This window comes from Pseudorca crassidens, chromosome 15, assembly GCF_039906515.1.
Source record: "Pseudorca crassidens isolate mPseCra1 chromosome 15, mPseCra1.hap1, whole genome shotgun sequence".
Lineage (NCBI taxonomy): Eukaryota > Metazoa > Chordata > Mammalia > Artiodactyla > Delphinidae > Pseudorca > Pseudorca crassidens.
In genome coordinates, this window is record NC_090310.1 from 44978684 (window position 1) to 44994345 (window position 15662).

Sequence of the window (15662 nt, forward strand, 5' to 3'; positions counted from 1 at the left end):
CCCGTGTCCCCCGCATCGGCAGGCAGACTCTCAACCACTGCACCACCAGGGAAGCCCTGATAATGTTTCTTTAACGGGAAAAAGGAATTAAAAACAAGCATATTGGGACTTCCCTGGTGGTCCAGTGGTTAAGACTCTGTGCTCCCAATGCAGGGGACCTGGGTTTGATCCCTAGTCAGGGAACTAGATCCCGCATACCGCAACTAAGACCCGATGCAGCCAAATTAATTAATTAATTAAAAAAAAACACTCATAGCATTAAAAATTACCTTATTAATTCAGATATTATAATATTGTTTCTTCCTTGTTATAACTGGATTACTGTATAAATGACTAACGTTTCTGTGGTGTCATATATGTCAGTTCCTGCAAGGAAACTGAATATGTGATATTTGAATTGAAAAGCCAACCCATTCTCCCGGACAAAGGATTTATCTTGTTTTTCTTCAAAACTTCCTGAAATCTCCACCATTTGGTTTCTGTCACAGAAAATGGTGACAATTACCTGGATACTTCTGGCTTGACACTGGTGTCCCTAAAACCTCTACAGAATGTTCCACCTAAATGCTGGCTGTGTGCGCTCCCCCGCCTGTGGATGAAGCAGGGGAACGGTAACAGCCCTTTTCCCTTTGCAGCTACTCCAACACTGACCTTCCTCCAAGTGTAACTCAGGGTTTCGAGGTCACGCTCCCCTTCTCACAGACAAAGCACAAAGTAGAGAAAGGCCGGGAATGATACATCCTATAATGAATCTGGGCCCCATAGTGATTCTTTTGGTTTTGAATTTTCCAAACTGTCAAAAATCATCAAAGGGGGCTTCCCTGGTGGCGCAGTGGTTGAGAGTCTGCCTGCCGATGCAGGGGACGAGGGTTCGTGCCCCGGTCCGGGAGGATCCCACGTGCCGCGGAGCGGCTGGGCCCGTGAGCCATGGCCACTGAGCCTGTGCGTCTGGAGCCTGTGCTCTGCAGTGGGAGAGGCCACAGCAGTGAGAGGCCCGCGTACCGCAAAAAAATCATCAAGGAAACCATCTGTTCATGCTGTTTTTTGTTTTGTTTTGTTTTGTTTTTGCCACACACGGCATGCAGAATCTTAGTTCCCTGACCAGGGATTGAACCTGTGTCCCCTGTGGTGGAAGCGCAGAGTCCTCACCACTAGACCGCCAGGGAAGTCCCTGTTTGTGCTGTTTTAACCAGAGTGTTGATTTTCACAAATGTGCCTTTTGCTTATCTAGCCTCCAAATACAATTCCAGGTGATATCAAGAGGGGCTAGGACATTTTCTATCAAGAACACACCTGATTCTTAAGTCCAGAAAGAAAAAGCAGGAACAGAGTAAAGAGATAGAAAAGGGTGCAGTGGGTTTGTGAGGCTGAGTCCTCCACGCAGGGGGTGCAGCACTGCTGACAGCTCTGGCCACATGGCCTCGGGGGAAGTAACAGGAGGTCAGATCCGCCTGGACCCTCCCCCAGGGCCAGCAGGGAGGGGTTTTTGGTTGTTCTTCTTCATTTGTTTTTGCCCAAAAGTCAACTCAGAATATTTGCAGCTAGATTTTTTTCTCATTCAAAATGAAAAGAGTTTTACTGAGTTCTGTGGAAAAAATGCCCTTCCTTCAAAGGTAAGATTATAGCCACTGGGTTTTTTTCTTTTTTGGGCTGCGCCATGTGGCCTGTGGGATCTTAGTTCCCTGACCGGGGATCGAACACAGGCCCCTGGCAGTGAAACCCCGGAGTCCTAATCGCTGGACTGCCAGGGAATTCCAGGTACTCTTTTTAAAACGAATGTGTTAACATCTGGACACATTTAGGAAGCAGGAACACTAAGAAGCTTCTTAATGTTTCAATCAGGAAAGCAAGTTGTGGTCCAGGCTCCAGATTACCATTCTAGATGACCTTGAATTTCCTAGAGAAAAGAACTCTCTGAGTGCCTACTTCCTATCTGGGATAGATACACTCATAGAGATACACTCTGAACACAGGGAGCCTTGGTTCCTGCAACAGCAGTGGGCAATGTTCTGTCCAGCTGCTGGATGAATTTCACGCTGGGTAATTTTACGAGACAATGTGCCTTCGAGGTACTTTGCAGCTGCCTCTGAATGACCCAGTGTGTGAGCTGCGCACAGATCACTGTGTTTTGTGAACCACATGCACCACCCATACCAACCTTCCACTCCCTGGACGAATCACCCAAGCATCTTTCTGAAAAAAACAGAACAAAAACAAATCTCTGGAAGTTACTATGCTTTAAAAAAGCAATCTTAAGGAACTTCTTTCTACAACATAGATGTTGCACAGAAGGAAAAACAGCACCCCATTTCCTCCTAACTTTCCTTTGACGAGTATCTCCAGTCAGTTGGTATTTCTCAGATGCCAGCAGCTATAACCACACGCTCTCTGTGCTTTTCTTTGTGAGAATGAAGTCAATGAAGTTACCCACCCTGGCAAAGTGGTCGTTTCCGAGAAGTGTTTGCAGAAGGACAGGCAGCTGCTTTTCCAGATGAAGCTTCAGGCAGAGTTGGGTCAGCTCCTCCCGGTCCAAGAAGCCTGTCCCCGTGGTGTCACAGCTGCTGTAGACATCCCTGAGCTGCGAGACATAGTGGCTCTCTTCCTCTTCGTCCATCCCATCGCAGGCTGCACGCAGGGAGAAGACAACGGTGCCCTCTGACTGCCACTCCCACCTCCCTCCACGGCAATGCACCAGGCAGTGTGGCCCAGGGCAGGGGAGGAGCTGGCGTGTGGGAAGGGGCACCAGGGTCGTCTTAGGACACGTGACGCTGGAGGAAATCAGGAGAGGCCAGAAACGTGTTCCCACGGGACTCGTTCTCCCTCACCGGCTCAAAGAACCAGAATTACTTTGTTCTGTAAAAAAGTATCTATTACAGAATAATCAGAAAAAAAGAGATAAAGAGAAAGAAAATCATCCAAAATTTCACCACCTGAAAAAAAAAATCATTTTACTACTTTGGCAAATATACATTCTACTTTTTCTCTAAACATATACACACAGGGCCGCCTGGACGCCTGGCACACTTGCCCGAACTTCTGCCCCAGGATTCCGGTCTTGGGCAGAACTCAGGCTGGAGGTCAGAGGGCACCGAGGGCCCTCCCAGGAGCAATGACAGGCCATCCCCCTCCTGAGAGAACTTGCTGGTCTGCCGCCTCCCCCCGACCCCTGCCTCCATGCAAGGGCTGATTCAGGGGCGAGGACCCTGCACACTCAGCCCACATCCCCTCGGTCATGCCAGCTTTGCCCAACACACAGGTCAGCTCCTGACCACTCAGAAACACTTCTTTTCCTCTCCTTTCCCTCATCCCCAGAAATCTGAGACACTGTCCCAAGACAGCAGGTGATTCGACTCTGGCCGTCCAGGCACAGGCTAGTGGTGTGACTCAGGCCCAGCATTCTACAGGTCTGGCAAAAAGATCTTTCAGCCGCCATTTGCTATGACACTTCCTAACCCCCACCCAAGATAAGGTCCATGCTTTGCTTTCAAAGTCCTGGGAAAAACACTGGGAGAAAGGAGGCACTGCTTCTGGTCATGTGTGCCCTATGGAATTCGCCCTCCTCTCGTCCCAGGATTGTGTGTGTGGGGGGGTCTTTCTGTAGCTGAGATACCACATGACAAACCTCAGTGCTGAGATGGGCCAAGAAGGCTTGGAAAAACTCCAAGGGCACCTTCATCTGGGAAATACAGTCCGGGCTCAGGTCTGTACCACGACCACCGCATTGAAGTCACACTGATGCACGTGGATTCCCCGCGACTCCAGAGTCCCAGAAAAGGGCTCAAGTGACAAGTCACTGGACACCCTAAATACCTTGGAACTATGGAAGGTCTCAGGGGTCATGTAGAAGTCTGAGTGGGGCTCAGAATCCTGCTGTTCACACACCCCCATTTGCTGGAAGCTGAAGGCATTGATTTGGAGGGGGATACATGTGGGAGGGGAGAGGGGAGTAACCCAAGATACGCACGCAAGCACACACACACGCAGAGAGAGAGAGAGAGAGAGAGAGAAACTAATATCCCCAGAGAGATGAAGGAAAAACATTAAAATCATGCAACAAGATAGACTACTGGACAATAGGGATGATTAGACACCAAGGGAGGTTTCCTGACATTGACGTATGATAATCACAATAAAAAATTCAATGGCAACACTGGAAGACAAGGACAAAATACATCTTCTATTAAGTGTACCCGAATAAAGAGACCAAAAATGAGACAGAGAAGAAAAGGAAATTAAAAATCAATAAAGTAACCAAAAAACATAAAGACAGACATAGACCAATGGAACACACTTGAGAGCCCAGAAATAAACCCTTGCATACGTGGTCAAATGATTTTCCAAATGGCCAAGACCACACAATGAGGAAAAGACAATCTCTTCAATAAACGGTGCTGGGAAAACTGGATATCCACATGCAAAAGAATGAAGTTCAACCCTTACTTTACACCATAATCAAAAATGAACTCACAATGGATTCAAGATCTACACATAAGATCTAAACTATAAAATTCTTAAAACAATAAAACAGAGGAAAAGTTTCATGATGTTAGATTTGGCAACGATGTCTTAGATATGACACCAAAAGCACAGGCAACAAAAGTAAAAATAGACAAGTGGTACTATATCAAACTTAAGAATCTGCACATCAAAGAAAACAATCAACAGTGTAAAAAGGCAACCTACATACAGAATGGGAGAAAATAATTTGCAAATCATACATCTGCTAAGAGGTTAATGATCAGAACAAGTAAAGAACTCCTATAACTCAACAACAGAAACCAGTAACCCGATTAAAAAAATGGGCAAAGGACTTGAGGAGACAATTCTCCAAAGAAGATACACAAACGGCCACCACATGGCCAAGCACATGAAAAGTGCTCAACATCTCTAATTAGGTCCACACAAAACAAAACCACAGTGAGATATCATCTCGCACCCATTAGGATGGGCACTATAAAAAAAAAAACAAGCAAACAAAAAACAGAAAACAACAAGTGTTGGTGACGATGTTGAGAAATTGGAGCCCTTGGGCACTCTTGGTAGGAATGTAAAATGGTGTAGCTGCTGTGGAAAACACTATGGAGGTTCCTCAAAAACCTAAAAATAGAATTACCATATGATCCAGCAAATTCCACTTCCAGGTATACACCCCAGAGAACTGAAAGCAGGATCTCAGAGTTACCTGCACTCCTATGTTCCCTGCAACATTATTCACAACAGCCAAGAGGTGGAAGCAACCCAAACGTCCATTGACAAAAGAATGGATAGAGAAAATATCAATAAAATGGAATATTATTCAGCCTTAAAAGGAAGGAAATCCTGTCACCTCCCACAACATGGATGAACCTTATGCTGAGTGGAAATATGCCAGTCACAAAATGACAAATACTGTATGACTTCACTTCCGTAAGATAACTAGTCAAAATCAAGGAGACGAAGTAGAGTGGTGGGTGCCAGGGGCTTGGGTAGGGGGATAGGAAGGGTTGCTCAGCAGGTACAGAGTTTCAGTTTTGCAAGATGAAAAAGTCCTAGAGATCTGTTACACAGTAATGTGGATACCAGTTAACACTACCGAACTGTATATTTAAAAATGATTAAGAGGGTAAATTTGTTTAAATTTTATATTATTTATTTATTTTATTTTATTTTATTTTATTTTTGGCTGTGTTGGGTCTTAGCTGTGGCATGCAGGATCTTCATTGAGGCATGCAGGGTATTAGTTCCCTGACCAGGGATCAAACCCACGTCCCCTGCATTGGAAGGCGGATTCTTTCCCACCGGACCACCAGGGAAGTCCCAAGAGGGTAAATTTTATATCATCGTGTTTTTTACAATTAAAAATTTAAAAATAAGAAAAAACTTTTTTTAAGGAAAAAAAGTTCAATATTTGGTGGCTTGCTTTCTGAAATTGCCTGGTTCTGTTCTGTGGCACTTTTACCTGGATTTTCTTTCCTTAAAAAAAAAATTCAATATCAACACCCAAAGTCCAGGCATCCTCTAAAAGCCCAGGAAAGGCAACCAGCTGATGGGAAGGGGGGTTCTGGAAAAATACAAGACTTTTCCAAGCAGAGAGACTGCAAAGTCCCACCGTGAGGGCCAACAAATAAAAACATCCAGACTGAGTAAATCCTCAAGAAACTTCAGAGCAAACAAACAAGTCCTAAAAATGTCTAGAGAGAAAAGCCATTCTGCACTCAGCGCCAGGCGCGACTCCTGCAGCAAAAATGGGATTGGAGGCTGAAAGACATCCTGAGGAAAGCGCACTTTTCACCAGTCTGGAAGCTAGCGGACGGGTACTTCAGCCAAGGAGGAGGAAGATGCAGGTTGTAGATCTGGGTCCCCTGCAAGCAGTGGACACCGTTCTAGGAGGGTGGCCTGGGGCAGGGCCACAGTGCAATCCACACAAACTGGCCACTAGGGACCCTACGGTCCCGTATCGTGGGACCATGTGGAAAACAACATGGGTGGTTTCTTCTTCTTTTTTAAAAAATATTTATTTATTTACTTATATGGCTCCGCCAGGTCTTCATTGTGGCATGTGAGATCTTCGTTGCCACGTGAGGGATCTTTAGTTGTGGCACACAGGCTCTTTTAGTTGCAGCGGGACCTAGTTCCCTGACCAGGGATCAAACCTGGGCCCCCTGCATTGGGAGCGCAGAGTCTTAACCACTGGACCACCAGGGAAGTCCCCAACATGGGTGGTTTCTGACAGAACTGATGGACCATTTGGAAAAGAATAAGGATGTTAAAAAGTAATTATGGAAAAACCAAGACAGCCTCCGTAAAGCCAAGCTGGGCACAAGAATGGAACTGTAACTGTGCCCCAGACAGCGTCCCTGTGGTAGGTGGACAGCGCATCTTCCGTGGGGGGTGGGAGAGACAGGGAAGCCTCGAGGTGAGGGCGATCCGAGGTAGCAGCCTGCCCGCTTATGGCCCAGGGGATGCTTCTCAGGCCTCCATAAAGCAGCTCCAGACAGGAGTCCAACGGCATTTAGCACCTCCACAGCTGCTGTGCGCCCTCCTCACCTGGGGAACTGGCTCCACCTCCCGCCGGACCCCTACAGTGAGACCCTGAAGCCAGCACAGAGCCCGAGTTGAGAGACTCGCCCTGGTCAGCGGTCGGGGTTGCTGACTTGAGCTCTGGCCCATCCAAACCCTCTCTACTGGGAGCACCGCGTCATCAACCAAAATGGGAGTGAAGGGCAGGGAGGGGACGGTGCCGCCTCCCAGATGGTCTGCTCAGCAGGATGATCTCGCTAAGCAAGGGACCACTGTGTCCTCACTTGGGCTCTTCCTCGAAAGAAGACACTAACCCTTGTGCAGCCCCCCCACCCCACCCCACCCTGCGTCTGCTCTTGCCTTGGGTTCTGAAGGCCTCCCTCCAGCAGGCCTCCCTCCTGGGCCCGTCCAACTGCTGCTGGTCCACTGGGTGGGCATGGGGTGGGCAGGGATGGGGGCTCAGCAGGCACCGCATCTCAGACACAGCAGGAGGTGATGGAGGATGCTCTCAGGACACGCAGCTGCACAACCCTCCACACTGGTTTGCAAAGTTGGCTCTTGGTGTCCGGTGGGTACTTAAGACAAGTTCTCAAACCGACACTGAAATGGACTGGATTGAGGTCAACCCCTTTCAGGTCCCAGCATCTGACCCCCCTAGCCTCCAGGCACCAGATCCCCCCTTAAACCCTGCTGTCTGCACGTTAGTGGTATCACTGCAGCGTGGGGAGCCCAGAGGCCACCTTCCTGCTGCCGAGGTCAAAGGAGACCGGCCAAGGGCTCCCTGAGAACATTTTAAAGCATAAGAATCTTCCTGAACCGTGCAAAGGCCACCCTAAAAGACCCCAGACATGGGCAACACTGCCTTCACAGCTGAGGTGATCCATCCCCTATCCCCATGCCTCTCTGCAAGGCTGCAGGGCCCTGGCCAGGCTCAGCTCTGGGCCAGTCAGAGCTTCTGTCAAATTGGGTCTAAAACACCACCTTTGCTGGGCTGCTGAGGGGAGGGGCAGGTTCCAGGCCCTGGTACTCATCATACCACGAAGGACAGCAGAATCACCATCCCGCACACCGGTCCCCAGGCTCCTAGCCTTCCTGCTGCTCAAATCCTATTTCCAGAAATGTGTCACTGGGAAACCCCGCTCCTCCTGACTGGGAAAAGCAATCAACCTAAACCACAGAACACAACAGTGAGAAGGACAAGGACCTTAACCATGCCCCTCCCAGCAGGGAAACTGTAGCTCTGTTCAAACGCCCTGAGGCCTGTGTGTGAGGGCAGAGAACGCCGTCGCCTAGACGACCCCTAGGTTCGTCTGTTTCTTGCACAGAACCCCGGGAAGGAGAAGAGAAACAGGGGACCTCTCAGGCGGGGCCCCGCCTCCTACGCCACCCATCCTCGGCGCCCAGGCCTACTCACACGCGAAGTGCAGGCCGCACAGCCAAGTGGTCGTTATAAATAATAAACACCCAAGGGCCTCTTCAGTTTCTTCTTCACCCAAACTGAATTATTTAATCCTCTCTGGATTCCACAATGCATAAATGTCCACACATCGAAACTATCAGAAAACCCAGCTGCGTTCAGTGCTGACTGCAGACGGGGGACAATGTTCCAGGTAAAGAGGAGCCCTTGGCTTATTACGGTTTGATTCTTGTGAAACTGGAATCAGTAGACTCTCAACAAGTCTAACGCTATAAAGCTTAATTAAATATATGAGCATAAACTTTGCTACCAGGTGAAGCAAAACACTGTTTTCATCCTGGGGAGAAAAACCTGCCCTCAAACATACTGGATACGGGCCAAGAAACAGCTGCTGACCAGCACCCTGCAGGACCACGCAGCCCTCTGGAGGGAAGGTGTAGGTTTGCATTTAACTGATGCACAGCGATGAGGGAATTTAATCTGTGGCCCTGGAAACCCGCTGGGTATCAAGGACAGGGAACCACAGAGAACTGTGGTCTCTCACAAGCAGCTGGGTGTGCCGATGTCTGTGGACCCAGAGCATCACACCCAGAAACAACTCCAAACAAGGCCCTCCATAAGAACCTGTAAAAGCCTGCTGACCCAGAATGAACAGCACCAAGGTAGCATTCTAGATGGGACGTTCTGTATCTGGAAGGATGTTACGACCCAGATAAAACACTGAAGCCCAGCCTTGGGTTCCAGAAGAGCAGGTCTTGGCACCATGTCAAATAGCCTTGGGGTTTGTAATCAACCTCCATACTTCAGCAGTTCTGAGCTTGTAGGATTAATTTCTGCATTAACTGTTTTCATGTCTTCTTTCTTGTTTTTCAAAGCTTATACTATTTATTGGGCTTCCCTGGTGGCTCAGTAGTTGAGAGTCTGCCTGCTGATACAGGGGACACGGGTTCGTGCCCCGGTCTGGGAAGATCCCACGTGCTGCGGAGCGGCTGGGCCCGTGAGCCATGGCCGCTGAGCCTGCACGTCCGGAGCCTGTGCTCCACAACAGGAGAGGCCACAACAGTGAGACGCCCACGTAGAGCAAAAAACAAAAAAACAAAAAAAACAAAAAAACTTATACTATTTATTTACTTTGCCAACATCGGCCCTAACTATCTCAGCAATAAGGCTTGAGAAGCTATCATTTTTATTAAAGGGATTTTCCAATCCCAACAATATAAAAATAAGCTGATGCGTCATTTAATTGGCAATTAATATAGTATTTGCTCTTCCTACAAAGTAGATATTTAGACTAAAAACTATAAGGATATCAAACTCTAAAATTGTCCTAGAAAACCTGCTTTCTAGGGTCTCCTCAAGAAAACATTGTGGGACCCACTCACCTAACATAAAAACTTTGTACCCTTTGGCCAATATCTTCTTGGTTCCTAAAGATTTTTGTTTTGTTTTGTTTTGCGGTATTTGGGCCTCTCACTGTTGTGGCCTCTTCCATTGTGGAGCACAGGCTCCGGACGCGCAGGCTCAGAGGCCATGGCTCACGGGCCCAGCCGCTCCGCGGCACATGGGATCCTCCCGGACCAGGGCACGAACCCGTGTCCCCTGCATCAGCAGGCAGACTCTCAACCACTGTGCTACCAGGGAAGCCCCTGAAGATTTTTATAACCACATGTACTTCTATTTGTGCTAGGACTATAGCTATAGACCCAATGGTTATAAAACATCTACATAACTGTAGTTATACATATTATACATACATAATTAGTTATACATATACAAGGTTATCCACATAAGGTTCTACATACAAAAAAATGAGCTTTCTCTATATGTATCGTTACATATATGCAAATGTAGAAAACCTACTCTCAGTATCAATATCAACTTCTAACTTAAATTCAACTAGAAAATTCTACGATAAAGAAAGCAATAGTTTCTCTTCTTTACTAAAAATAGCCAATAACAGTGTAGAAGAAATGACAGAACTGGAAAATTACAATTTTGAATCCCCGTTGTAATAGGTGATAGGGTAAGGATCATTAATGTATGATTAAAAACAGTGGGGAGGGAAAAAAAAAACAGTGGGGAGGGAATTCCCTGTGGTTAGGACTCTGTGCTTTCACTGCCGAGGGCCTGGGTTCAATTCCCTAGTCAGGGAACTAAGATTCCCACAAGCCACACGGTGCAGCCTAAAAAATAAATAGATAAAAATAAAAATAAAAACACTGGGGAGAGGTGGCGTCATGCAAAGTGGCAGGGGACGACACTCCACCAAAGCAAAACTGAGCCATAAAGAGTGACTAGAAGGAACTATATTGAAACTCTGGAACCAGATCAGACACTTAGAGCAAGGTGATGAAAACAGGGGGCTGATGTTTGTAAGAGAGCAGCGATCAGAACCCCAAAGAGCGCCATTCAATCACCCATTTCACAGATGAGGACCTGATATCCTATAAGTAAGCACAGAGGTGGATTTCCTCAGTCAGCTGAAGAATGTGGACGGAGGATACACGGGCACAGGTAGGGTGCAAAGGGAACGTTTCCCTGCCATTCCAAGTGTGTGGTGCTTCCCTTAAGCTCCAGGTGAGACCTTCTATCCATGTAAATGCCTGCTGATGCTTATAACTGTACACACTGTATACAGCTCAGTGACCAAAGAGCATCCCCCATGGGTTCCCTGCTGGCCTCTTCTCCTGTCTTAGACTTTGATGGCTTTCAAGAGGTACCAGATGGGTAAAACCAAGAGGCTGGAGCTGCTCACACTCACTGTTCACAGCTCCATCCAATTCTGTCTCAATGGCATCACGTTGGTAGCTTAAAATCTTCTCTGGTGGGACTATTTACACACAGTCGTTGGAAGATGCTACAGTTCAGGGCTTTGGGGGGCAGTTGTGTAAAGCTTTATCAATATACTACACCACGGCTAGAATATAAAAGACTGATCATATCAAGTATTGGTAGAGACATGGAGCAACTGGAACTCTCAGATCTTGTTAGTGGGGGTATCAATGGCACAAGAGCTCTAAAAACCTGCTCAGTTTTATCCACCAAAGTTAAATACATACCCACTCTACAACATGGCAATCCTAGGTACCTACTCAACAGAACCCATGGATTTGTGTACCAAAAGACACACTTTCTTAGGCAGCATTATTCATAGCACCCCAAACTAGAAGCAATCCAAATATCCATCAGTAGTAAAAATAAGTAATTGGTGGCATATTCTGGGAAACTGTAAAGCTATGGAGAGGAATGAACTACATGACAACCTCAATTTTACAAACATGATGGAAGAAGCAGATATTGCAGGATTCCACTTGCATTAAGTTCAGAAGCAGGAAGAATCAATCGATAGTGTTAGAAGTTAAGATAGTGGATGGCAGGGAGGGAATAATAAATAGGAGAACATATGAGGGGCTGTTCTGGAGTTCCTGAGATACTCTGCTTCTGACTAGGATGGCGGTTGCATGGATGTGTTCACTGTGACAGTTCATCATTATCTGTGCACTTTTCTGTGTGTGTGTGTGTGTGTCTATATATATACAACTATATATATATATCTATATATATATATACACACACACATATATATATACACATATATATACATATACATATATATATATATATATTTACTTATTTATGCATGCATGCATGCCGCGCCTCCTGGTATGTAGGATCTTACTTCCCTGACCAGGGATCTAACCTGCGTCTCCTGCAGCAGAGTCCTAACCACTGGACTGCCAGGGAAGCCCCTCTGTGCATTTTTCTTCCATACGTTACACTCCAACTTCAAACAGTGAAGAGGGAGAGTATTAGAAACGCTGATGGCACGTCCCTGGTGGTCCAGCAGGTAAGATTCCTCGCTCCCAATTGCAGGGGGCCCGGGTTTGATTTCTGGTCAGGGAACTAGATCTCACCTGCCACAACTAAGACCCGCCACAGCCAAATAAATAAATAAATATTTGAAAAAAACAAAACGCTGACCTTCCACACCCACCTCCTGGAACAGTGGCAGGTACGTGTTTTACGACGGACTCCTGTTGTTTTGTCTCGGCTAGAAGACGGATGTTTTAGGAAAATAAAGCAAAACAAAGCAAACCTGCCAACTGTTTCCCCAAAGCCACTCCTGTTGCCCCTCCCCCAAGGTGATTTCTAAAACTGTATGAGTATTTTCTGTAAGACTCTTCATAAGACCTGGCAGCTCTGGCTCCTTCACTCCACTGGTGTGACGGAACCAAAAACATGCAAAGCCATGGAGTCCATGCTGGGTAACATTCGCACATCATGTGGCCTAAACTGCTTCTCACAGATGCTACAAAGTCAGACACTCTCCAAGACAGGAAAAATAGGACACACTTGACAAATTGTCTAAAAGTGAATCATACTTTAGCTGTACTCTTCATGGAGCAATAAAAAGAATAAATAAAAAGAAATGAAAAGTGACTCTGACATACCCTAATTAAAGTCAACAAAATGCTATGGGCTTGTCCTTAAGAATCTTGGGGATATTAAAATAGCCTGCATGTAAGGAACAGTGTATGGGGGACCATATCTCTCTTAGTCTGTTATGGCTACTATAACAAAATACCATAGATGGTAGTTTATAAACAATAGAAACTTATGGCTCACAGTTCTGTGGGCTGGAAGTCCAAGATCAAGGCGCCAGCCTGGTCACGTTCTGGTGGGGCCCACTTCCTGAGTCTTACGCTGGCACCTTCTAGCTGTGTCCTCACCTGGTGGAAGGGATGAGGGAACTCTGTGGGGCCTCCACATAAGGGCAGTAATCTCATTCGTGGGGCTCCACCCTATTGACCTACGTCAGCACCTCCCAAAGACCCCACCTCCTGACACCACCACGTTTGGGGGTTAAGATTCCACATATGAACCTAGGGAACACACACACTCAGAGCACAGGAGTATCTTCCAAGCTCAATTCTAGAACTTCCTAAACATTCCAAAGCTAACTTCTTCAGCCATCACCATATGTGAATTACACCATGCACTTTTATTTAAGGGAAAAGAAAGCTTACAAGGTAAAGTGGCTAAGATATTATTATGAACCAAATGTTTGTGTCCCCTGAAATTCATATGTTGAAGGCCTAACCCCTCAGTGTGGCTGTATTTGGAGATGGGGCGTCTAAGGAAGTAATTAAGGTAAAATAAAGTCACAAGGGTGGGGCCCTGATCCAGTAAGATTCATGTCCTTATAAGGAGAGACACCAGAGAGCTCTCTCCCCACAGGTGAGCTAAGATGTGAGCAGATAACAAGAAGGCAGTCGTCTGCAAACAAGGTGAGAGTCCTCACCAGAACCAACCCTGCTAACACCTGCATCTCCGACTTGCAGGGTCCACAGCAATGAGAAATGAACTTGTATTGTTTCAGCCATCCAGTCTATGGTACTTGTTATGGCAGCCCAAACAGAATCATACAGATTTAACAGCTTTTGAGAATACGTATTTCATCTTTCACATATGGAAGGAAATAAAGTAAAAGACTTCTTATTTTTTTTAATATTTATTTATTTATTTGGCTGTGCTGGGTCTTAGCGGTGGCACTCGGGATCTAGTTCCCTGATTGTCGAACCCAGGCCCCCGGCATTGGGAGCACAGAGTCTTAACCACTGGACCACCAGGGAAGTCCAAATGACTGATTAAGAAAGATTCACGAACAAACATTTCCTAAGCCCCTTCTATATGCTAGGCTCCAGATGCTGCTCTCATGAACTAATGTTAGTAGCAAGGATTTTGCTGATGATTCCAAGGCAGAAATCGATGGAAATGAAGAGACCACTGGAAAGGCCTCTGACTTGACAGAAAACTTGGCTAGAGATACTGCCACCAGCAGAGGGAGGTTCAACCATGTCTGGGTAGGAACTGGTCATGCAGAGACGTCCAGTTTGTGCAGCATGTGAAGTGGGCTGGTTGGGTATGAAAACACAGCCAACCAAGAGGAAAACTGGCTTGTGAACACACGGATGCTTGATTAGTCCAGGTGAATCATTAATTTTAGAAATCCATGAAGATACAAAGATAGAAACTATCAGATGAGCAGAAACTCATGGAGGCTGCAGGGTCTACGCCGTGCAGGCTGGGTGGCAACCTGTCAGCAGAGGGAGGGGAGGCCCTGCTTGGCACTGCCTGTGATGGGACCTCCTGTGGGACTGGGAGACATCGAGTCTACACCGGGGCAGGAGGAACAACACAGACCCCTGCCTGCCCCACAGATTTCGCCTTAAAGTTCTGAAAGTCTCCAAAATCAGACAAGGACCTGCACTGCTAGATTCCCCAGAGCTTTGCAATTCATTGCTACATTTGTCACAAACATTTTTTTAAAGATTCAAATTTATTAGTAAATGCTTTATTATCTGAATGAAAACTATTCACTAATCTGACTAGTTACAAAGTTAATAACAAAAAAATTAGTAACCTTCACTCCTATAGTCAAATAACAAGCAGTTAGTAGATATAATGAAGAAAAAGGCCTATTTACATTAAAATAAATACACAGGATGGGCTTCCCTGGTGGCACAGTGGTTAAGAATCCACCTGCCAATGCAGGGGACACTGGTTTGAGCCCTGGTCTGGGAAGATCCCATGCCACAGAGCAACTAAGCCCGTGCGCCACAACTACTGAGCCTGCACTCTAGAACCCACAAGCCACAACTACTGAGCCCGCGTGCCACAACTACTGAAGCCCACAGACCTAGAGCCCATGCTCCACAACAAGAGAAGCCACCAGAATGAGAAGCCTGCACACTGCAACGAAGGGTAAGCTCCGCTCCCTGCAACTACAGAAAGCCCGCATGCAGCAACAAAGCCCCAACAAAAATAAATAAATAAATAAAATAAATACACAGGAATAAGCTTAAGGAATGTGCAAGATCTGTATGAAGAAATGTTTTAATGTTCCTGAAAGGCACAGAGAAAAGACTTTAACAAATGCAAAGAGATACCACGTTCTTGCAGAAGGAGGCACAAGTCTCCTTCATCTATACATTTAACGTGTCTGCAGTAAAAATATAATGGGGGGGCTTCCCTGGTGGCGCAGTGGTTGAGAGTCCGCCTGCCAATGCAGGGGACACGGGTTCGTGCACCGGTCCGGGAAGATCCCACATGAGCCCGTGAGCCATGGCCGCTGAGCCTGTGCATCCGGAGCCTGTGCTCCTCAACGGGAGAGGCCACAACAGTGAGAGGCCCGCGTACTGCAGAACAACAACAACAACAACAACTATATATATATATATATATA

At 46.6% G+C, this 15662-nt stretch overlaps 1 protein-coding gene across 3 annotated transcripts in view; it reads right to left on the minus strand.

Moving 5' to 3' along the window:
* The window catches only part of NINL (ninein like), a 107823-nt gene that overhangs the window by 57122 nt on the left and 35039 nt on the right, over window positions 1-15662 (minus strand). For all 3 annotated transcript variants that reach the window (XM_067707426.1, XM_067707425.1, XM_067707424.1), the window contains exon 2: window positions 2432-2625. In XM_067707426.1, coding sequence (XP_067563527.1) covers window positions 2432-2614 — 183 coding nt within the window. In that variant the 5' untranslated portion in view covers window positions 2615-2625. The remainder of the gene's footprint in view (window positions 1-2431; window positions 2626-15662) is intronic.